Source organism: Lissotriton vulgaris, chromosome 12, assembly GCF_964263255.1.
Source record: "Lissotriton vulgaris chromosome 12, aLisVul1.2, whole genome shotgun sequence".
Lineage (NCBI taxonomy): Eukaryota > Metazoa > Chordata > Amphibia > Caudata > Salamandridae > Lissotriton > Lissotriton vulgaris.
In genome coordinates, this window is record NC_141700.1 from 113222461 (window position 1) to 113245927 (window position 23467).

The 23467-nt window shown below is 44.3% G+C and overlaps 1 protein-coding gene across 1 annotated transcript in view; it reads right to left on the reverse strand.

The window, feature by feature from the left end:
- Positions 1-492: 492 nt before the first annotated feature.
- Positions 493-23467, reverse strand: part of PRUNE1 (prune exopolyphosphatase 1) — an 80967-nt gene continuing 57992 nt past the window's right edge. Inside the window, exons 4-8 of the mRNA XM_086947441.1 lie at positions 21308-21492; positions 17895-18053; positions 17590-17684; positions 16112-16270; positions 493-1088 (exon numbers count right to left, since the gene is read on the reverse strand). Coding sequence (XP_086803567.1) covers positions 534-1088; positions 16112-16270; positions 17590-17684; positions 17895-18053; positions 21308-21492 — 1153 coding nt within the window. The 3' untranslated portion in view covers positions 493-533. The remainder of the gene's footprint in view (positions 1089-16111; positions 16271-17589; positions 17685-17894; positions 18054-21307; positions 21493-23467) is intronic.

Here is a 23467-nt window from a genome sequence, read left to right on the forward strand (position 1 = left end):
GCAACTTCATTGAATGACTCCGACTGTGGCTCTGTGAGCTAGGCAATAGATATGTAAGATTATTTCAGTGCTTTGATTCAGGTTTGTGAGGCATTCACATGTGCTGAGACTTTACAAGGAGCGACAACAAAGGACATGCATTAAACTACACCCCAAAATATATATTCAGCAAGAGAGTATAAGAACAAGTCAAGATGCCACTGGTCCTTCACTACTGAGCGTACTTGTTTCAAAGGTGACAAGAACATATAAATTATAAAGTGTTAGAAGCCTGTGGCCTGTTTAAAATGTGAATGTTATCTTGGTGTCCCGGATGAAACCTAAACTTCAATCTAACTTTAATTTATATCAAGCCAAGTCAGAAGTGTACCCCCTTCACGAGTCCACCTGCTATTTAGCAGAACAGCATTGTCTGTGTACTGCAATTATAAAGAACCAACACAAGTGTTTAACTCAGATCAAACCATGAACGTAAATTCTTAGAAAAAAGTACCCTCTGAACGTGTTGTATTATTGCATCAAAATTCATATAACTATTTCTTCCCATTGTTCCTGTTTGAGTCTGCCACAGTAATGTGGCTAAATCTTTCCAGCAGGGCCTCTGCAGTCAGTTTGGGGAGCCCCTTGTCGAGTGGGGAACCCTCCACCAGGCTATTCATTGGTGTGGGTGGCAGGATAACGTCATCTTCCAGTGAGGCGTCATCCATTTGTGTCCGACAGCCGGAAAAGTAAGCTTTGTATCTCTGGCTGTCATCCAGGCAGGTCTCAGATGGATCAGCAAATTCCTCCACGTCTTCATCGTCCAGGCCCAGTTCCCCGGCACCACGGTTTCGGCAGCTCCAGTTGATGTTAGGCTGGCATTTTGCAGTGGGTGTTGGGTGTCTACCATCTAGTGCGGCCTGCTGCTTTGCTGCTGCCAATGCTTCTTTTCTCTCTCTTTCCCGCAAGAAGGTTTTGATAATTGGCAAGACTTTCTTACGTGAGGCAACAGTATTACCTTGCTGGTATGCCTGGAGATCTTTGAAGGGGCTGCACAGCGGGGTGAGCCTCAGTTCAGGGTCTTCAGCCTGTTCCAATACTTTGCACACCTGGGATGGAAAAGCAAAACACAGAAGAATTAATTAACAAGCATTTACAATGCAATGGTCTCGGCATCATTAAAGGTAGAGCTATTGGCATTGCTCATGACATTTCTTTTTTCTTTTTCAAAATCATCAATAAATGGCATTGTCACTTACATTGCCAATAGCTTAATCGTTAAATAAATGGCATTGTCACTTACATTGCCAATAGCTTAATCGTTAAATAAATGGCATTGTCACTTACATTGCCAATAGCTTAATCGTTAAATAAATGGCATTGTCACTTACATTCCCAATAGCTTAATCGTTAAATAAATGGCATTGTCATAATGCCAATAGCTACACCCTACACAGAGCCACCCTCACACAGACAGCCACCCACACATAGAGCCACCTACAAAAAAAGTAAATGGCATTGTTATTTACATTGCCAATAGCACAATCAGGGGGGCAGAGGCAAGAAAAACTAGTGCAATCAGGGGGCCGAAGGCAAGAAAACAAGCACAATCAGGGGGGCAGAGGCAAGAAAAATGGCACAATCAGGGGAGCAGAGGCAAGAAAAATGGCACAATCAGGGGAGCAGAGGCAAGAAAAACTAGTGCAATCAGGGGGGCAGGGGCAAGAAAAATGGCACAATCAGGGGAGCAGAGGCAAGACAAGCATTTACAATGCAATGGTCTCGGCATTATTAAAGGTAGAGCTATTGGCATTGCTTTTTTTAATTTTAATTTTTTATTAATAAATGGCCTTGTCATTTACATAGGCAATAGCATAATTGTTAAAGAAATGGCATTTACATTTACAATGCTAATATGTTTGTTTGCAAATGCATTACTTATTGCCTTTACATCAACACAGAGCTACCCACACAAAGCTACCTACATAGAGCATTCACATAGAGCTACCTACACAGAGCCATACTCACACAGACAGAGGCATCCACATATAGAGCCACCTACAATTAAAGCTATCTACACAGAGCCACAGCCACATACACACAGCGACACACACAGAGCTACACACACATAGCTACACACACACACAGCCACACACACACAGACACACACATAGAGACACACATACACACACACACACAGACACACATACTGAGCTACACACACACACATATACCTACACACACAGAGGCACATACACAGAGCCACACACACACAGATTTACACACACACACATAGTTACACACACAGAGCCACATACAGAGCTATACACACACACATATAGACAGAGCTACACACACACACAGAGAGCCACACACACACACACACACACACAGAGCCACACCGTGACAAAGCTGTTCACCCGGTCCCTAATTAATGTTTTGTCGCAGTACCAAATCCACCCGGTACCATTCCTTCCTCGAGGACAAGCATAAAATGGCAATGACTGGGTGCTCTCCAATTCGAGGCCCCAACACAAAAGTATTCTCACATTTCTATATGTGTAAATATATCATGAATGTTTTTCCTGTAGTTTTTTGCTTCAATTATTACTATATGAAATGAGAACTTACTTTCAGAGATCTTAAAGCTCTTTCATCGATTGTACTAAAATGATTGACATCTTGATCATTTTAGCTCAACCATCACAAATATTAGCTTACCACTCCTGGCTATGCAGACACCTTCAAATATTATCCCGTTTCTAGTGCATCTTAGTTAGGCACCAATAAACACGTGGATCCTGCAAACCTCTTCCCCGAACACAGAAACCCTTTCTCAACTTATCACTGCTAAAGTTCGTGTCGAAACAACTTATTTCTGTACACCATGAAATGTGGTTCCTTTTAAATAGCCTCCCCAACTTGTAATGCTTCAGTGGCCTCCCCAACTAACTGCGATCCGAAACAGGGATCAGAGCACTTTAAATAGCACCAGTTAAGTTACAGTGGACACATTAATTTTTGTCAGGCACGGGGAGAATACGTGATTTGCCCAGGCGCATGCAGATTGTGTAAGAGGCATAAGCCAAATAATATTTCTCTTATAAGTGCTCGGTTGTGAGCGCGCTTTCATACTTAACGTTAAACACGACTTCCAATTGAAAGCGCTCCCTTTTTCCTAGCACGCATCCCGAATACAAAACTGGACCTATTGATAAATAAATACCGTGCTCAAGGCATTACCTAGTCATGTATCGTGGCCTTTACTTTTCAGCGTGGTCTCATAGCGCCTATGCATATAAGAATAAGTACATTTCCCTGTACGTCCAAAACCGGCTACGGGCAGCGCCACGCATAAATACCCGCCATGACTGTCTAATCGTTGGCCTCCTAGTTTGTACCGTGACAGTTATAAACTTCCCAGTTGCCTATGCAGAGCATAAAGGGCGAATCTATCCGGGTTCTCATCGCACTTCCCGACAAAAACACCTGAGACCCAAGCAACTCGCCATGGGCATTTGGCACGGGAGCGTCGGATGATATGCTGGCGGCCGGACCTGAAATAAACTTAATTGAACAAACCTCCGCTGCCTGCCCCGCCGCACCGGAAAGGCAGGGGTAGCGTGCCTGGCAGGGGCAGGGTTAAAGAAGCGCATCCCCCCCCCGCCCCCATCGCCATGCGCACAGACGGGAAGGTGTCATGGAGTGGTTGCGAGGCTGAGGTGCCACGAGCAGCGGGGAAAGCTGTACAGCGGGGAGGGTGCCGGGGACCAGTTGGGTAACACTGGGATGTGGGGGAGCCTGCAACTGGTGTGCCCCCCTCCCCCCTCCAACAGTCCCGTCTTGCTCCTTCCACTCCTCCGAGTGCAACCCTGTGCCTCACCCCCGAGAGGTAGGCGAGGGCAGGCTTGGGGGCCAGGACCCTGGAAGTGGCCGGCTGGTGAGGGCCGCGTCCCAGTTGGGGGCCGCATCCCCCTGCGTGGCGGGAGCTACCGACAGTCAATCCCAATAGAGGAGAGAGGCAAAGAAGACTCACTATCCTCCCCCACCCCGATACCACGCAGGACAAGCACTCACGCGACCAGCAGCAGCGGCGGCGACCCTGGTGCCTGAGTTGGACCGGGTCCCGGCCAGGGCCTACAAATTGCTCTGGGCAGACATTACTAAATGCCCACTCCCCTTGTCCCCGGGAGCTGCTCTCCCCCATGACGGACGTAGCCACGGCGGGGGCCGGGCACAGCCACCCATCTTCGGGGAAGGGGGGGGCACAGCACTCACCGCAAAATCGCGGATCCCGGGGACACGTCCGAAATGGCGGACGCAAGCTTCCGAACATTATCAGATTCAGGGGCGTGTTCGGCGTTCTAAAACGGGGAGTGGCTAAAAAGTGGAAAGAACAGAACGAACACGCCCCGAATCCGAAAGAGACGGAGCTTCTTTCGAGTGACGCCTCTCTCCTCCAATCGCTGGCCTCCGTTTAGGAAGCCAGCCAATGGAGGAGAGACGAGGAGAGAGGCGGGTTTAAGCACCCTACTGAGAGACATTAAATCTCCGACTTCCGGCTAGCAAGCCAGCCTTCGGTCCTCGACCTAAAAAGGGATCCCAAGGCTGTTTAACCAGACAACAGATCAGCGATTGTCTGCAACAGTAGCTCAAAGAGTATTCAACCAAGAAGGAACTTTGCAGACCCTAACTACATGTTTTTGACCACTCGAACATGGTGAGAAAGGAAAGGATTCAAAAGGCTGTCGGCCAACTGGGCGTTAGTTGAACCTCAGATCCCAACCCCATGCTCAACCTTGGAATCGCCTAAAATGAACATCTTACACCCTAAATCGGTGAACGTAACATGTAACACAGGACATGATATGTGCGGAAGGATTATCGCAAGCAAGGTTAAGGACTCTGTTCTTCTGCCACACTAGACACAAAACAAATAATTTTTCAGTTAATTCTTGAATGTTGATGCAAATATGGAAAATATGTAAAAAACAATATTTTTATGAACAAAGAAAACCTTAAGTCTTTTTGACTATTCCTTAATGTTTTTTGGACCACCAGTGTATGAGCACAGTAGCAAAAAACAAAACTAATTGTGTTCTGAGAAGTTCTCCTTTCCGATGTCAAAAAGACAAATGTCCATTGAGGTCCTTTTGTTTTTTTGCTCACCGCTCCATGCAGATAAGAAGAGAATCACGCAGCTGTGATCCTCTGGGCAGAGGTTGTATGCCAGTGCATTTTCAAGGTTGGGACAGAACTTCCTGTTCTATTGAGTCAGCGGAGATTGGTCCCATACTTGCCAAACATCAGATATCACAGAGGAGTGTGGATTCTATGGAAGCAATGATATGTGAAGTTCTACCCAAAACTTGGAGAAGACTAGTGCAGAATGGCAGTTTAGTAAAGTTTGAAAAGGCGGGATATCCTTCCCTCTAAAGACTGGAAGAAAAACAATAGCACACGTCCTCCTTTGAAACTACCGTCTCAGAGGGTTTGTCCACATTAGGGTGTCAGAAAGTAAATAGGTGAAATGATGTCACCCTCACTTGCACACTATTTTTGTAGTATTCATTTACAGCATGAAATTAGTGAAATGCTAACTACCCGAAGGTGGCTACTTTTTTAATTCAAAAGCATTACGTTTGGGCACAGTGGTGACCAAAGTCATTCGTATTTGTGTGTGCTGCCACCTAGGCTAGCTACTTGCACTCACTTGTGTCCGCAAACCAATAATGGACTAACACATAGGGAAATATCCCTGCTCCCTATTGCAACTGACTGATTTGTAACATACCACTGGTGCACTGCCCTGTAGGAGAGAGGTCTTAACCTGGCACTAATACAGTCCAAGAGCAAACAACAAATGACTTTGAGCTACAAGTGGTTCAAAAATAAATACTGTATGTAACTCCAAAAAGGGACATAAGATTTTAATTATACATAGGTGCCAATATAAAGAAGAGTTGACAAAATTAATCCGGAATGAGCTACGTAGACTCACACACTACAAGGCCTGCAGTAATCAGGTTTTTAAGACAATATATTTACAGTGCACTGGCGATGTGAAAGGAAGCAGGGAAAAGGGCTGAGTGCCTTGAATATCATGAGCCAGGGTACTGTAGTACAAGAAGGTTGGTTTTGATGGACAAATCAGTACTTCGCACGGCAAGAGGTGGATCTAAGTTGGTTACAGATGGATCTATAGTGAAGTCATCCAAGTGGCTTGAAGGATAAGAATGAGGAGCAACCAAGGGTTTTTACTAAGGTATGAGGTGGAGGTTGGGTGAGCGTCGAGGGTGGGTTGTGGTGCATATGATAAGATAGCAGAGTTAAAGTGGTAATGTGTAGAGAGTCCTTTTCAAGACAAATTTGAGTTGCACTTTCTGTGCCACGTATTGGCAGAAATCTATTCGATCTGGGGATAGTGAAATGAGGTAGGGTAAATCGAATCGCAATCACTGTATTTACAGTATTTCAGTCATAAACCAGATTTCCTTCTTTAATTGTTGCATGTGACTTAATAAAGAAAAGGTCTCAGAAGCACCTGCACTTTATCCAGGGATTATAGACTTGTATATGCACAAATAATAAATGTTACGGAAATGTAATAGGGTTATGCCTCCATTAGAGGAAAAAACAGTTGTGTGCTACTGTTCATATTTGAAACCATCAACTTATCACATTTAAAAATAAATCTTTTGGTACTTTTCCTGCCACCATGCTTTGTATAGTCCTACGCGCCAGTTGCTCCTGATTGTTTGTAGCTTTTTATTTGTTGCTCTGCTCTCGTGCAGTGCAGCCCCTTGTAAAGTGAAACCTGTGCGGAGGAGACTGGTCTTCAGTGTGCTAAAACTGTAAACTGATTACTGGCGCTAGAAGATCTGCTTGATTGAATTTGGCTATATGGCTATAATTAGTAAGGCGCCATCACAATGCCTACAAGTTGTGCGCACCAGGGTCCTCCAGCATTGGTGTTATTATTACTCTTATATCAATCAATGTGGGCTAGCTAGTTTAGGGGGAGGGAGTATTTAGGTGACTCAGGTACGTCAGCCAAATAGATGAGGAAAAAGCACTGTTTTCCTTAGAAAGCCCTCACCCACCGACCTAGTCGGTGGCATGCTTCATCATCGGGCCCACCACAGTGGCACCGAATGTGCCCCGGGTGTGCTGCAACGCCAGGTGACTGCGGAGCTGGTATATTGCTGAGTGTGCAGTGAAGGGGTGTGAAGGTGAAGAATTAAAATGCTATCCAGCTTAGAATAAAAGGCACTGGCTGAAACATGTAGACCACACTGGACGCCGGAGATCATCGTAACTCTCCTTTAAACGTCCTCTTGCCTTTTTAAACCTGCTAACAGAGGCCCAGTTCATTAAATATTGCTAAACCCTCGGGTGCTGGGACCTCCTGGATAGCATTTTAATTCTTCACCTTCACACCCCTTCACTGCACACTCAGCAATATACCAGCTCCGCAGTCACCTGGCGTTGCAGCACACCCGGGGCACATTCGGTGCCACTTTGGTGGGCCCGATGATGAAGCATGCCACCGACTAGGTCGGTGGGTGAAGGCTTTCTAAGGAAAACAGTGCTTTTTCCTCATCTATTTTGCTGACGTACCTGAGTCACCTAAATACTCCCTCCCCCTAAACTAGCTAGCCCACATTGATTGATATATATAATACTGGGGATACGGGCTAGCTTATCTAGTCCTCTCTCTCTTGTTGATCTGTATAACACTAAGCAGCGCGCAGCTGTGAGAGCTCTCTACCCTCCAATATGGCCGAAAATATGGGCCTGACTTACACTGCTGAGGATATCAGCGAGATTTTAGCTGATCCCTCACTCCTGGCAGACTTCAATATCCCCGCCACTGTAGCACAATCCACGGACTGGGATTCACTCACGGAGAAAAAGAGGAACAGGATCCGGACTGTTCTGCATGGGGTCATCCTGGCACAATATTTACGCACCAATACAGCTCCTACTGGCCTTCTAGTCACCAATGCCCCCAGGATTTTCCTGGACGACGCAGCATTTCGCAAAGACTGGGCCCAGATCGCCTGGCACTGCACCAGGGACTGGCTAGTCTTAATTATCAAAACTGCCAAACGTCTATCAGATGCAATCATGATAGAAATTCAAGCGACGGAGTCCCACTTCAAAACCACCCTGACAGGTTTCAAGAAGAAACTCGAGGACCAAAACCGCGAAATAGCGGAATATAAAGACTACTTAACTCAGACCAAAATAAAGAAATTCGAAAAAGATCTGAAGAGATTCAGCTATTCTAAAACTTACCCGTACTCGGAGGATGATTACACCCCCCCTAAAAAATCCTTTGATAATTCGGACAACAGTTCCGTCTCAAGCACCTCAAGCAATTCCAGCACAGGATCCAATACATCGAGAGGAAGAGGCAGACGGGGACAACATTGGCAACAACCATGGCAAGGTCCCCAAAACCAAAATTTCGGCCCTCCACCGCCCCTTTTAGGCCATTTCCCACCTCCCTACTTCGGATACCCACACATGTACCCCCAAGGCAACATGCCATTCTTCCAAGGGAAGCAAAACCAGCGGTATCCTTTTTTATCCCAGGGCAGAAAAGGTCGGGGCAAGAGACGGAACCCGGGACACGTCCAATGGGCTCCCGAGGAAGAACCTGTGAGCGCCAACACAAGAAACAAAACCAGGGAACAACCGGGAACCAGCAAATAACACCCCAACGTCCACTGGTGTTCAATCTATCAGACACACAGTTAACCCCAGAAGAAACGGAAGTACTCAATAAAGGCCTCTCATTTGTCCCTACACCCAGACTGGACATGTTCAAACTACATGTTGAACTCGCCGAGTTTTTCAGAAAACTTAAATTAAAAGCTTTCTTTGAGAAAAAGGACAACACCATCTCAGAAGCAACAGGCACGCCGAATGAGACAGGACTAAGAGTGAAATCCACTTTCACCCCCCCACCGGGCAACATCCCGGTTGAAATCCTGACGTTCGAACAGGCAGTCTACACGGATATACAAAAACTCCAACAAAAGGACACTTTCAACAACCTATCCAACAAAGATAGAAGTACCATCCAGCGCCTACAAAGTGACCCCACTCTGGTTATCAAACCAGCTGATAAAGGCGGAGGAATAGTCCTGATGAACAAAACAGACTACGACCTCGAGTGTAAGAGGCTCCTCAGCGACACGAGGAACTACAGACGCCTTACAAAAGACCCAACTGAACAACTACAAGTCACCATCAACCAACTGGTCACCAATGCCAAAGACAACGAACACATCTCTAAACAAGAGGCGGACTATCTTTGCCCCAAAGAAATAAAGACCCCATATTTCTATACGGTCCCCAAATAACATAAGGGCATCACTCCACCACCAGGGAGACCCATCGTATCAGGAATCAAGTCACTCTTAGAGCCCTTGTCCCGGTTCTGTGATTTCTTCTTAAATCCCCTAGTCCAAAAGACCCCCTCCTACATAAAAGACACCAAACATCTACTAGGTGTGATTCAGGAACTTGACTTTGACCCCACCACAGAACTAATGGCAGGACTAGACATAGAAAGCCTGTACACTAGCCTACCACAGGACGCAACACTACAAGTGTTACATGATGTCTTAATGACAAGCCCTTGGGAATACAACACCCCCCGAAGCTTTGTCTTAGACTGCGCTGCCCTGGCTCTCAAAGAGAACTATTTTGAATATGAAGGCACGTACTACTTGCAGACAAATGGAACGTCTATGGGCAGTGTTTTTGCCCCAAGTGTGGCAGGATTGTATGTGGCCCACTTTGAAGACACACACGTACAACAACCCACCAACCCTTTCTCCGCCAACATAAGAATGTGGCGACGGTATATCGACGATATACTCTTAATATGGAAAGGAAACCAAGAATCATTGGACAACTTCATGCTCTGGGTTAACCAACTAGACCCCTATTTACGCTTCACGTGCACCAGCAGTGCCACTGAACTACCCTTCCTGGACTTGAACATCAAACCTGAGAATGGGAAACTTACCACCACCACCTTCTACAAACCTACAGCAAGAAACTCACTGCTCAGGTTTGACAGTTTTCACCCTCGACACCTAAGGGAAAATTTGCCCTACGGGCAGTTTCTACGCATCAGGCGTAATTGCAGCAATATCAAGGACTATAAACAACAGTCTAACGACCTGGTACACAAACTCAGGGACCGTGGCTACCCCACCAGGATAATAAACCAAACCCGCAAAAGAGCTAGGAATCAAAACCGGGAGGCACTCCTAGAAAACTTCGACAAACCTGAGGAAGAACCAGTCCTTACCTGTGTAACAACGTACAACACAGTATCGAACCAAATATCAAACATCATACAACGAAACTGGAGAATCATTAACTCCGGCACCAGACAATGGGAAAAACCGCGTTTTGCCTACAAAAGGGCCACTAATCTAAGAGACCAACTGGTAAACACCAGGCCACGAACGACAAACCAGAACAAAGACAACACAATTGTCAACGCATGGGGCCTGCCCAAAATCACCGGACACCAACCCTGCAACAACTGCAGCGTATGCCACCTTACATCCCCGTCCAAAACACTCAATTTGGAACCTGGTAAAACCTGGACGCAGCGACAGTTTACTAACTGCAACTCTACCAACTTGGTATACTTGATAACCTGCAGATGCGGCCTGAGATACATCGGCATGACAACCCGCAAGGTACGCACTAGAATGACTGAACATAGAAGCACTATAAGATGTGGGAAAAATATCAGCAAACTCACAGATCACTTCCTGACCCACAACCACACACCAAATGACTTCTCCTGGACTGTCATTGAGAAATTTGACAATGCCAAAGATGAGAGATTTCTCCTACAAAAAGAACAGCGCTGGATATACCGTCTAGCCACTCACATCCATGGCCTGAACGACGCTATTCCATGGAATAGCTTAACTGCATAACCACAGCATAACCATAAATACAGCGCTGTTTGAGAGCACAGAGTACTTCCCTGGTCTGCCTGACCAAACCAACCAAACAGCACCTAGCACTAGTGTGAACCTTTGCCCCTATATCACCTTAGCAGGTAGTTCACCTGTGTCAGTGCACCCCTGCATGAGCGCCCGTTTCTCTGACCCTCCTTCTCCTACAGTGATTTCCCTTTCACCCAGTGTATATCATGCACATATGGGTATTCCTCATATCACATTGCAGTGGCCCAATACCCTTTACAGTCTAAGAACTGTTTATTATGCCCCATAAGCGAGCGCATACCTGTCCACATTGCCAACATAATTGTTTGTTTACTTTGGCCCATACGCAAGCGCACCTCCAGCGCTCGCGTTGCCAATAGACGCGGCGAGGCACAGCGCATGCGCATAGACGGTTCGTCTTCGCAAATGCGCGATCGCACACGCTGCTTCCCTGCACATACGCAGACCACACCAGCATGACATGGCGATCTGCGCGCATCCCTCCTTCTCTTTCTATCTCGAACAGGTGAAATAGATTACGAGACGAGTATAAAAAAACAAACAAGGCGGCCCATTCACTGCATATCGGGCGCCGCGGATGGACGACTAGGTCCCAGGAGGAACCAGACCGAACTACTCGTGAGTAACCTTCTAATCCTGCCATTGGGGTAAGCAACTTCTCTCCTTACAGGTTAGAAAGCCTTGCATATCTCATTTTATCCCCACAGGGTCTCTTTCTCTGCCAGGCGACCCATGAGGCTTTTTACTAAGAAATAACAGAGTGAGGACCAAGTACCAATACTTTCCTGTACCTCACCTTGTGATTTCGTTTTTTTAGCCCACCACCCCTCACTAACGGTTCAGTATACCCTCACAAGCTCCATGGAGTCTCCATGAGCTCACTATAGCCGCATATAGGTCGTACACCACCTTAAAAGTCGGCAAACAGTGGTTCTTTAATTTATGCAGCCCTAACATGACTCTCCCCTGTACGTCTTGTCCCTGTCCTATGTGTTCTGTGTAGAAAAGCTTGAGGGAATCCCCCTCTAACAGTTATAGCGCCTTAGCGTGCGCAACACATAGAAAAAACAACACACACTTAAAATTAAGTTTATTATTATTTTGCACTTTTTCACATTTCTCTTTGGTCCTGAGGAAAGCCAGCTTAGAATAAAAGGCACTGGCTGAAACATGTAGACCACACTGGACGCCGGAGATCATCGTAACTCTCCTTTAAACGTCCTCTTGCCTTTTTAAACCTGCTAACAGAGGCCCAGTTCATTAAATATTGCTAAACCCTCGGGTGCTGGGACCTCCTGGATAGCATTTTAATTCTTCACCTTCACACCCCTTCACTGCACACTCAGCAATATACCAGCTCCGCAGTCACCTGGCGTTGCAGCACACCCGGGGCACATTCGGTGCCACTGTGGTGGGCCCGATGATGAAGCATGCCACCGACTAGGTCGGTGGGTGAGGGCTTTCTAAGGAAAACAGTGCTTTTTCCTCATCTATTTTGCTGACGTACCTGAGTCACCTAAATACTCCCTCCCCCTAAACTAGCTAGCCCACATTGATTGATATATATAATACTGGGGATACGGGCTAGCTTATCTAGTCCTCTCTCTCTTGTTGATCTGTATATGTTATTATTACTCTGACTTCGTTGTACATCTAATGCAGGTAGAATTCGCTTTACTGTGAGGCCAGTTGCCAAGAGACTGACTCATTTGGAGCCTGGTACGGCTATGTATGTGAAGGTGTCCATAGATGTCCGAAGGGAGCTGAGCTACAGCAGCAACTGTTTTAAGAATAAAAGAGCAGAGACAATGCTCAGACTGTTTTGTGCCAATTCCAGAGTTCAATCTGGATTTTCACAGAGAACCTTGTGAGGCCCACAACAGGATTAGGACTCTGCCATGTTCAAGACCTGCAGTGTGAGTGATCGGTCCTCTGATCCGTTGTGTGAGCTTGTTCTTTCTTTGGAACTGTCAAAGGGGGCACTAGACCATAGTCACCCAAATTCTCAAACACAGGAGCCAAACCATGACAAATATAGAATGGTGCTTGTGCTACAAGTCGCGCATAATGGTTGTATTCCGAAGCCTTTTATATTGCAGCAGTCCACTGATGTGTACATGTGTCGTATAGCTAGACAGTAGTTATTTCTGTTGACAGAGTTTGGGGTATGTAGTGGCATCTGGTTATTTAGAGCTCATTTCTCCTACCATATTGATCAAATGTGCTTTTATCCTATCCTTCCTGTCACTTTTTTTTTAATATAAGACCAAAGAACCTGCTTCCTGAAAGATGAGCGAGATCAGCGTCTTGTCTAACCACCCCCCTTCCCATTTGAAGCTTGGAGATGGAAAGTATTTACCCACTCTTTTTAATTCATATTAAACAAAAAAGAGAGCTTACTGCATAGATTTGCAGGGATCTAAAACTACTCTTATGACAGCAGGAATTAAATTAATCGAACTGATTTGCAAACATGTATGTCCTGCAGAAGCGAACCAAGGTAAGAGGTAAAGTGGATTTTGATAGTGGTAAAATATTTGGTGTGGGGGTTGTTGATTGGAGTAAACCATGTAACAGAAAGGACTCTGAATGTGTTCTGCAGTAACTGGTCCACAGACACTTTCCACAAGTTCTTCTGTAGCTGCAGCTACATCTGACCCAATTGCTTCAGAACTCAGGGAGGCAGACACAATTGTGACTTTTTGCCCTGGTGACAACATCCCCCGGTGCCCAACATGATGCAATGTGGCAGGTCATCTGGGCTAGGAGTTTGAATGCATGTGTGTCCCACAGTACAAAGACGCCTTGAAAGATAAATGGCACCAAGAAAAATGCTGAAGCCATTTGTAGGAAAAATAATCTGGCCTGGTTTTGTAGAAGGAACACAACTTGTGCAACCTCATGTGAAGGGCTGCACTTGGTACAATAACTTGTGCAGTGCCTTGTTAAGGGTTATGACTCGAGAGGTGTCTTATGTGGGTAGTGGCATGGCGTTTGCAATGTGTTACATTGGGTACATCTCGCATGAGATGGCTTGCGCCATGGAAACAAATGTGCAGAGTGTGAATGACACAATGTATGGTGTCTTGTCTACAGTATCCAAGTAGAATGTCCTACGTATGGGAAACCATGCATGTGATCTCCTATAGATTGGCACATGGCCCTTGTAAGTCGACACAATCCATGCAAGTGTTTCCTGCTGGGGGCTTTGCATGTGATGTCCAGTGCAGGGAATGTAAAAATAAAAAATTAAAAAATAATAAAAAGGATGTGACAGCAGTGGATTTCCTGAGACTCTGTCGGATCTTGACATAACTGGGTGCATAAGTGATAAAGGACAGCGATTACTGCTCTGAATCCACTGGCTCTGTCCTCTGACAGCTGCTGTTGAACAGGATTCTAAGAAAGCGTCACTCAAACAAGGAGGAAACACAACAGACATATCTTCTTACCTGTGATTACAATTATATCCAAGAGAAGATGATCCTGCGAGAGAGGCCTGCCAGCTGTACCTGCAACGGCGCAGAACGCGCACATGTCTCGAGCAACAAAGGGTGAACTTCTGACCATGATAATGAGTGACAGTCAAACGCCAGCACTGAGCTAGTGTTTGTCAATACAAAAGTTTTTATGCCAGGACCCCCGGGAGACTTTTGCAGTTCAATTTTAGGAACCCAAATTTTGCAAAGAAGATGTACAAATGACGGCAATTTAATACTGGAATTAGGTCTTGCAACCAAGTTTTGCAGAGCAGCTTGGTTCATGACTGATCAACAATTTTAGGGTGAAAGGTCTAGACAGCCTAACAAAGACTTCTCCAACGAGAGGCTTGTGATCTACTGATAGTTCCACAGCTACCTAGAAGTGTCTCTCCTGTGTGCAGCTCAGCCAACTAAATTAGAAGCTTTTGTTTGGTTCAATTAATTAAAGTATATCAGATTTGCAAAGCGTGTATATGAGATGAAAATGCATGCATTCTCAAAATTTATAAGCTGATGTTTGGAGAATAATGCTTGAATTTCCAAAATATAGTTAAAGCTGATTATTTGAGTGAAAAATCATGCGGTGTTGGGTAGATTTATTAATATGAGGACCTTGGTGCCAAGAGCATTATCTCTATGGCTTTTATGTATTCCACATTGGAGGTACTTCATGTTGACAACTATGTTTTTATATTACTGTAGGCAACCACTCTTGATGATCTGAGGTGAGGTGATCACTGCTTGCGTTTTGCATTTGGTGGCTACTAATGTGATCGTGTCTCATGTGGTCACTATTACAACACTATAAATATTAATATCTCATGATGATTTTCATTCAGTTTAAGTAGCCCCCATCACAGAAAAGATTGAAGACTCCTGACCTAACATCCGACCGGGGCATAAAACCCTAGAGCCTTTACACTGCCTGCCTGAGGACTGCTCATAATACAGACTAATCGGATTATTATATATTTGTATAGTGCAGATTTTCTGCCACAGGCTTACTGGCCTCAGTGAAAAGTACACACCGGTGTGGAATGGAATGTGACATAGTTGGATACAGACAGCCTCATTACCACAGTCATTGCTGAAAATGTTAAAGTATTTTAAACTTCAAAAGAAAAATAAGAGCCTCATTACCAATCCCTTGAAAAATGTCCATTATTTCCCCAGTTCAAGTAATTCTTAGGAAATAGGGAATGTGGAAATAACAAGAAGTACATGTTTCTGTGGAAAGCCATGAGGGATCAGCATTTTCACTTACAGTCGTCCACTGGTTTTATATAGATGTCTGTTCTCACATAGACGACAACGTGGTTGCTCAACCTCCAGTATACATGACCTTAAAAGAAGGGAGTCTATCAGTCTTTTGGATGGATTGGATAATTTTGCCAGAGATAAACAGATAGAGTTCTCCAGAATTAAGGTGGGTCCTATTTGCTGAAATACCAGGTTTATAAATGCAGTCCTTTCTAATGCATCTGCTCTCTTCTGGGAACCAGTGTAAATATGATGGCTTGGAGAAATGTATTAAAATCTAGAAACATCTGTAAACAGTGTCGCTTGGTTGTAAACTTTACGTAATTTTTTTTCATACAGGTGTCCGTAAATGCAACTGCCCTCTTCTGTGGTACTCACCAGTTCGCGGAGATGCCCGTCAGGACTGTATACTGCAAGCTGCCTCTGCGGCTCACCCTGGTCACCGAAAGCAATGGCCATGCCAACCCACACATTGTAGCCATGTGTTTGACAGAAACGTGAAAGCTCCTGCTGCAGATCAGGTGGTTGTAGGAAGACCTGCAATAAACAAACAGAAATCAGCAAACACTGAGTGATGAGCTATTCAACTGTGCAGGTTGTAATAATGAAGTATTCAGGCCCAACAAGGTTTAAGTGAGAGGTCTTTATTAAACAACCACATCCAACAGCCAACAGAGATAACTGCCAAAGTTAGAACTTGACAAGGTTCACATGATGGAACAGAACACTGACTTAGTTCTATGCTGGAACACTCCTCATAGAACCAAGTCACATCATCACACAGGTCTCACTTGTACATTCAGGCAACCGGACAGCTTTTCTATGAAGGCTTCAGATGTTGATGCCCCAGGGTTTTGTTTGGTGCATGATAGGTTGGATGTTAAGACAAAAGAGGTTCTGGATTTATTTTCTGAGGGGAAGGAGACAGAAATGTTGGAAGGGCCGGCTTACGAGTATTGGTGGGTCAAAGTGTTGGAGGAAGAGGCATATTTCGAATTGTTTCATGAATGTCTTATAGGTTACGTCACTGGAACCCGCGCAGTTTGAGCTTTTTCCAGATGGCTGGTATGGTGGGCGTTTGTAGGAAAAGGGTTTTGAGATGGTATTGTGAAGGACTGGATGCTGACAGACTAGTACAGCCTTCATTTGTTTTCTGAAGGCTGGTAGGTTTAAGTGCTGGAGAAAACAGGTGATCCTTGAGTTGTTTTCTACAGGCTCTAGGGGGACTACCTCTGGTTGCTCTTTCAATTAAGGCCAGCCTGCTGACCTTTTATGACCTGCATTTCTTTTCATGATGTGGCCGGTGTACTGACAGGTCACACCACTAAAAAAAGTCCGCACTGAGTGACTGCAGGTTGCTATTTATGAACCTCTGTAAATTACTTTAAAAACGGCAAATTGTGGTCCACAAGAAACAGCAGACCCGCTTTCGCATTCCAAAACATGAAACATATATTTTTAAAGCAGCACATGTTCCTTAAAGGAAAATTTTAAAAAACCTGTATGAAAATGCATTAGGGAGAGCATGCAGCGGTCTCCTAGAACACTACCCACAGGGAAACCCATTATAAACCCCAAAGAGGAAGTTGTCCTACAGGGACAAATTCCCCTTTATAAATTAGTTACAACCCCTTTACGAATCCCAAAAAAGGTGTACCATGTAAAAAAATAAAAAAAGAACATTTAGCAAATGCATAATCTGCGATTTAGTGAACTAATTGCATTCACACCCTCAAAAGCATCCCCTGGAACAGAGCTAGGGGATGACAACATTACGCTTTATTCTCACGTCCACATTGAACTCAGTACTGGTAGCTGCTGGGGAGCAGCAAACCACCCACCGAAGAATCACCCACCTCCAGAGTCATGTAGATGGCACTGATAGCCAGACTGATCTCCCGGCTGTTCAACGCTTTCAGGTCCTTTCGTAGCACCTGCTCAGTGGTGAGACCTACAACAAAAAACACACATGTTCGAGGATGTTTCATGGGCAGCAAAGCAGGTGCACAAGATATTCAGGTGTCGAGGAACACTATCCAGTGCCCAAGCACCTTGAAAAGGGGTTCAGTCTTGCAGAAGACAGCTAGCGCGTCTGGACTATCATCAAAGACCTCATTTATAACCAGACCACCAGCGGCACAGCATACGATGGACACAGTACCTGTCACATCAAACTTGGCTTTCTGAAGTTGGTCAAAGATGACATCCCTCCTTTGGAGATTGGGAAACCTGGACTCCAAAAGAGTAACGTATTCTGTGTCTTTAGGGGTCACTTTCCCTGCAGCCGGCGCCATATTAACACAATCTAGGACAATTGTGCCTTGAAAGGAAAGAAAACACAAAGAAAGACTATTTCATTCCATGCTTACAAGTCCATATGTGCATGCCCTAGGACACAGATCAGGAAGAAATTGTAGCAATAAAATATGAAATTCTATAGTTTTATTTAAAAAAAAAGAAGAAAGGAATTTAGCGATGGACTCTTCCATAGGGCTGTAATAAAATTCTTTAAATTAAAACATCTTTAAGGTAAATGGAGTTGATATTGGCACGATGCCTAATCCAAATATTAGCAAGGCATTGTCCACCTTTAACCAATCACCTTCACCACCTCTGTATGTTACCATTTCACTGCCAATCACCTAATGTATTGCAGTGATAAAATGTACATTTCTTATTAAAAAAATAACTCATAAATCAATATATGCATTTTAAATAAGAAATAAAGTTGCAGGGCCATGAAATTTACTGTTTTTTATTTGTAGCTAGAAACCGTATTGGGATAAATTGCTAGCGTTATTCCCGTAAAACCTCCCTATGAGCGAAATCTCGACTATTGCAACAATCGTGAATGAAACAATCAATTGGGGATAGTTTGTCCCAAAGATTTGATGTGGTAACAAGATTCTGCTCTGAAGAGAACTCATTAGGAAGTTAGTACCAAGATGAGTTGCACTTTCAACGTCAAAGGATTCCAATGAAGCTTCAGTGGGAGTTAGTTTGATTACCGTATTATGACTGATCTCGAAACATCCTGGTGAATCGGCAATAATACCTAAAAACCTAGCTGCTTGACCGCAATTATGGTGTTTCTCCTTTCTACATAGTTCTTCTGCTTACCACTCTGCTGGGGTGATATTGTACATTTTCTGTGCCATTTACGAATTGAATTCAGAGCAGAGATTACCCTTGATGGGATAGCGCCCTGGGCAGGTTGAAATTTGGCACCCTTGCCTGCTGCTAGCGAATAAAATAAGGTATTAAGGAGGTCCCTTTTTTTTTCACCTGTCAGTGCCTGGCTGATTACTTCAGAGCACAGTTTGTCCTCTGAACACAAACATCTGCACAACTCCACCAGCTCATTCGTTACACCCACAACTTAGCTGTCTGTTGTGAGGGCATTGTGTGGCAACATTAAGGCAGGGACTAAGTGCAAGATGGGAGGGCAAAGAAAGCAGCAGACAGTGTTAAAAACAGCACAAGCAACACGATTAACAATGATTAAATCACTGTGCTTTAAACAGAATAATTGGTGCCAAGTGAGAAAGGTGTTGCTATTTACATAACCTTAATCCACAAAATTCTTTTCGCCCTTTGAAGATTGGCGCCCTGGACCCAGCTCGACCCTGCCACAAGCCAGCCCTCATTCTGAGGCCCAGTAAATGGTCTCTTCACAATAAAGGACAACAAGCCTCAATACGTCTCGCATTTACGAGAATTTGAGCTATTGACATTGTGATTGACAATGCCTTTTATTTATGTGTTGGCTTTAAAACAGATAAATAAAAGGCATTGTCATTTACAATGCCTATAGATTATACTCTCGCAAATGCGAGACCTATTGCGCTGTAAATGCGATCGGCGCCCGTGCTATACATTTTTTTTAAATAACGTTTTAGGAGAGAGCGTGTCCTGCCTGCAACAGCAGACAGGACAAAGCTGTTTGAGAAAATAGTGCCTGGAGGCTGTAATTAAAGCCTACCGAGTAACAATACACCTAACAAGGGGTGTCGCCATGGAAGGTTACAAAATTAGACAAAGCGCTACTAAGGAGGGACTACTAAGCCTATTGACCAATGAACAGCCACAGTTTACAGTGGACAAAGACACAAGCCAATGAAAAATATGGGTGAAGCTTCAAGTCACTAACTGAATACAGCATGCCTCGCAGGGCAGAGCATTCGCTGCCAGGCTTGGCCTAAAAATGAGGCTCCTCCCAGTCTTTGGAGAGTTTTACATCTACTCTGAGCAGCACCCTGTCTGGCCCAAATGTGTGATGTACCCACTTAGCACTGGTGACAGTGGGTACCCTGGTTACATGAAATTAGGGACCAATGGAGAATGGGTGAAGGAAGCACCTTTGAACTTGACCCCTTCGGCGCTTAGCACGATCTACTCGTCATGAGGCACAGTGGAGCCGTGCTTATGACTAGCTGAGCTCGTCATAACTGCAGCGGAAAGCCCACGCGGGGCTAATTCCCTTCCTGTGCGGGCGTTCCATGGGAGTGGGCCGATTCGTGACGAGCTCAGCTCGTCATGAGCACAGCTCCACTGTGCAGCATGACGAGCTGGGCTTGTCATGAGCACCGCGCCCCCCCCCCCCCCCGCACCGCGGGGGAATTACCCCCGCGTGGAAGGGGTTAAGTCTTAGATTGTAGGGTGCTGATTTCTATTGTGTACAGGTGCCTAAATTGTCACATTAAACAGACTCTCCAAAAAAACTAAATAATGTTTGAGAAAGATTTCCTCCGCTCAAAAACATTTTAATATTTGTCTTTGCAATAGTTCTGATACTTAAGGAAGTGCTTGGAGGGCACACACCGTCTCTCTTCATTGTTCGTCAGAACACTGTGGAACACTTTCAGTCTACCTGCAAGGTACATACGTCTATAAATCATTTTAATATGTGCATGCAAAAATAGTGTTGACATTTGAAAAATGATATATATATCGAAAACACAATAAGTGTTTATGGCGACACGGCATACACATTAATACCTCAAACTGAAACACTTCTTTGAAACGAGCTTGCCCCAACAGTGCACCAAACGGGCCACCCACCGTTACTTGAGTCGCAAAGTACACAATTATTAATAATTGTACAGTGGATACAAAGGATCAGGCTGGGAAAGATGTGATGAAGATAAGCGTATGTCTCCCCACCTAATACTCTAGATTTGCAGACAATAATGCCACATGAAAGAGTCTACTGTAAAAAAAGAATTTGTACGCATCACAGCATAAAATGAAGAGATTACCTAGGTGCCGCAGACAAACGCTGTGGAATCAGCACGTGCTACAAAAGAGGCAAGCGTCTAAAAGGTTGACTCACAGGTTCCATAGTGGTGGAACTACAAACATTTGCAGATATCTCCCAACTGCACTACAACCTTCATGAACATTTTTAGGAAGCCTTAAAAGTTTTGGCATATCTCAATGCTGGATATAAAGCATTCTTAGAGCCGATTTGATACATTCTAGCATGCAAAACAGTTTCCCTACAGTCAGTTGCACAAATTACCCATTGCCAAATCTTTTTAAATGACCAATTATAAAAATGAGCAAGATGCCTACCATGCAACAACGATGCCACCTGTGTGTCCAGGAGGTGTGGTGCCACTTTAAAGATCTTCTCTGCTACTAGCGTGGTGCATGATCCCACCGGCTCCACAGTGACTTTGCAAGCGGGTGAGGCCCTTAGTTCCAGGGCGTGGTGGTCGATCACTTCCGTCACAGCCTCTTCCAGGGATTCATCCCCCCTTTGGAAGTAGAAATACATGCATTTATTTAATTTACAAGAGGCATGACATTGTGAGAGCTATCTGAGGCAATTACAGACCATCGCTGATAGCATTATAATATGAGGCCAGTCAGACCGTCTCTGCCAATGCCTTCCATGACAATGCTATCCACTGCATTGCCGACTCTAATCCATGAATGAATGCCAAAGCCGCTGACATAATTGACAACGTCTTTTATGACATGACTAACAATGTCATCCATTTCCATGTCCTCCATGACCTCACTGACTATGAGGTCTATGAAATTACTTGCCTAACGGCGACATCCGGGCGGTTCAGCACTATCCAGGAGATCATGGCTAAGACCACCCATTAAATCTGTGAAAAGGCAATGTCCCAATGAAATCATGACAGTCAACAATTTGTAATATGTATGAAAAGGCGAACCAATTAACATAAGTTAACAAATTATTTGATCAAAAAAGTAATTAATTTAACATTAATGTAAGAACTGCTTCGTAAACACCCATGTATCCTGAGAATATAATGTCTCAGATTATAATATTACGGTTTCAAGGTCAATTTCGGCAAACAAAGATTAATTATTAAACCAGGGTTACATTACTTTGACTGATGTGACAATGGTCTGCTGATGTTTCAACTTAAATGGTTTATACTTCTTTCTACTTAAGTACTCAACTACGGCAAAGCTCTTCAAAGCATGCCTTTAAACTCATTGCTCTGCCAACACTGCAACTATACCCAAGGCTCAGTGTAAATAGATCTAATGCTTATAGTAAATAGATCCAAGGCTCACGGTAAATCGACACAAGCCTCATCATAAATAGTTACGAGGCTTACTATATCTCGACAAAACACCTACTGTAATTAGTCTCAGGGCTCACTATAAATCAACCGATACTTATGGCAAATTGACCCAAGGCTTATAGTAAATGGATACAAGCAACACTGTAAATCAAATCACGGGTCATGGTAAATTGACCGAGAGTTCAGGATAAATGAAGTAAATGCTTATTGTACATTGAGCTAAGACTCTGGATCCAAGGTTCTATGTAAATTGACCCAACGCTCAAAGTAAAAGGAAAACTACTAATCGACACAAGGCTTGTTGTAATCAACAGAGGGGTCACTGCAATTTGACCCACACTCTAAATTGACCAAGGGCTGAGAGTACCTTGACCAAGGCTCAAGGTACATCAACCACATGCTTTTTGAGTGCATTTAAGAGGCTTCTAGAGGAAAATCAAGGCCACCTTAAAGAGATCACCTGTGTGTGTACCAATGTCTTTAGCCAAAGAGTTCTTGTGATCTGTCACCTTAAGAGATGCCCGGGGACCAGAAGTGGCTGCTAGGTGACCTTATGGTAGGAATAGCACTGAGATATATAACAAACTGATGGAAACAGGCAAAAACACTAAGCTATCAGTGGAGGTGGAGCGGGGATTGCAATGCAGATGACTGCAATACAAGCCCATCCAGATTTCTGGAATATACAGAAATAACTGAATACATTTCTGTCCCATATCAGATACTGCAGAAACCCATTTCACTTGTCAATATCATTAAATGTAGGTGTCCAGAAACTCAAGCTGCCCTTAGATGACTTTATTGCCCCTTCCATTCCCCATCCTGCATTTCCCCAAATTTGTTTTTGGTGTGGACTTATTACGTAGGATCACTGAGTCAATGGCATACCTATGTGATATTTAGTTCTGTGAATGCCCGATTAGAAGCTCCATTTCTTTTATAATTTCACTGTTTTTCCCTCCTGCATTGTGTACTGTATGAGCTACCATTGAACTTAAAGAACACAAATCAAGCTTAATATATTCAACGTCTTTTAATCTCCGCTATTATTTGTTCTTGTGCATTTGTGGAACTTCTCAAAAAAATTGATCGCACATTGTTTGACTCCACTGTTCTTCACACTTGGTACCAGTAAAAATTTACAAACACAAATGTGTGTAAGACA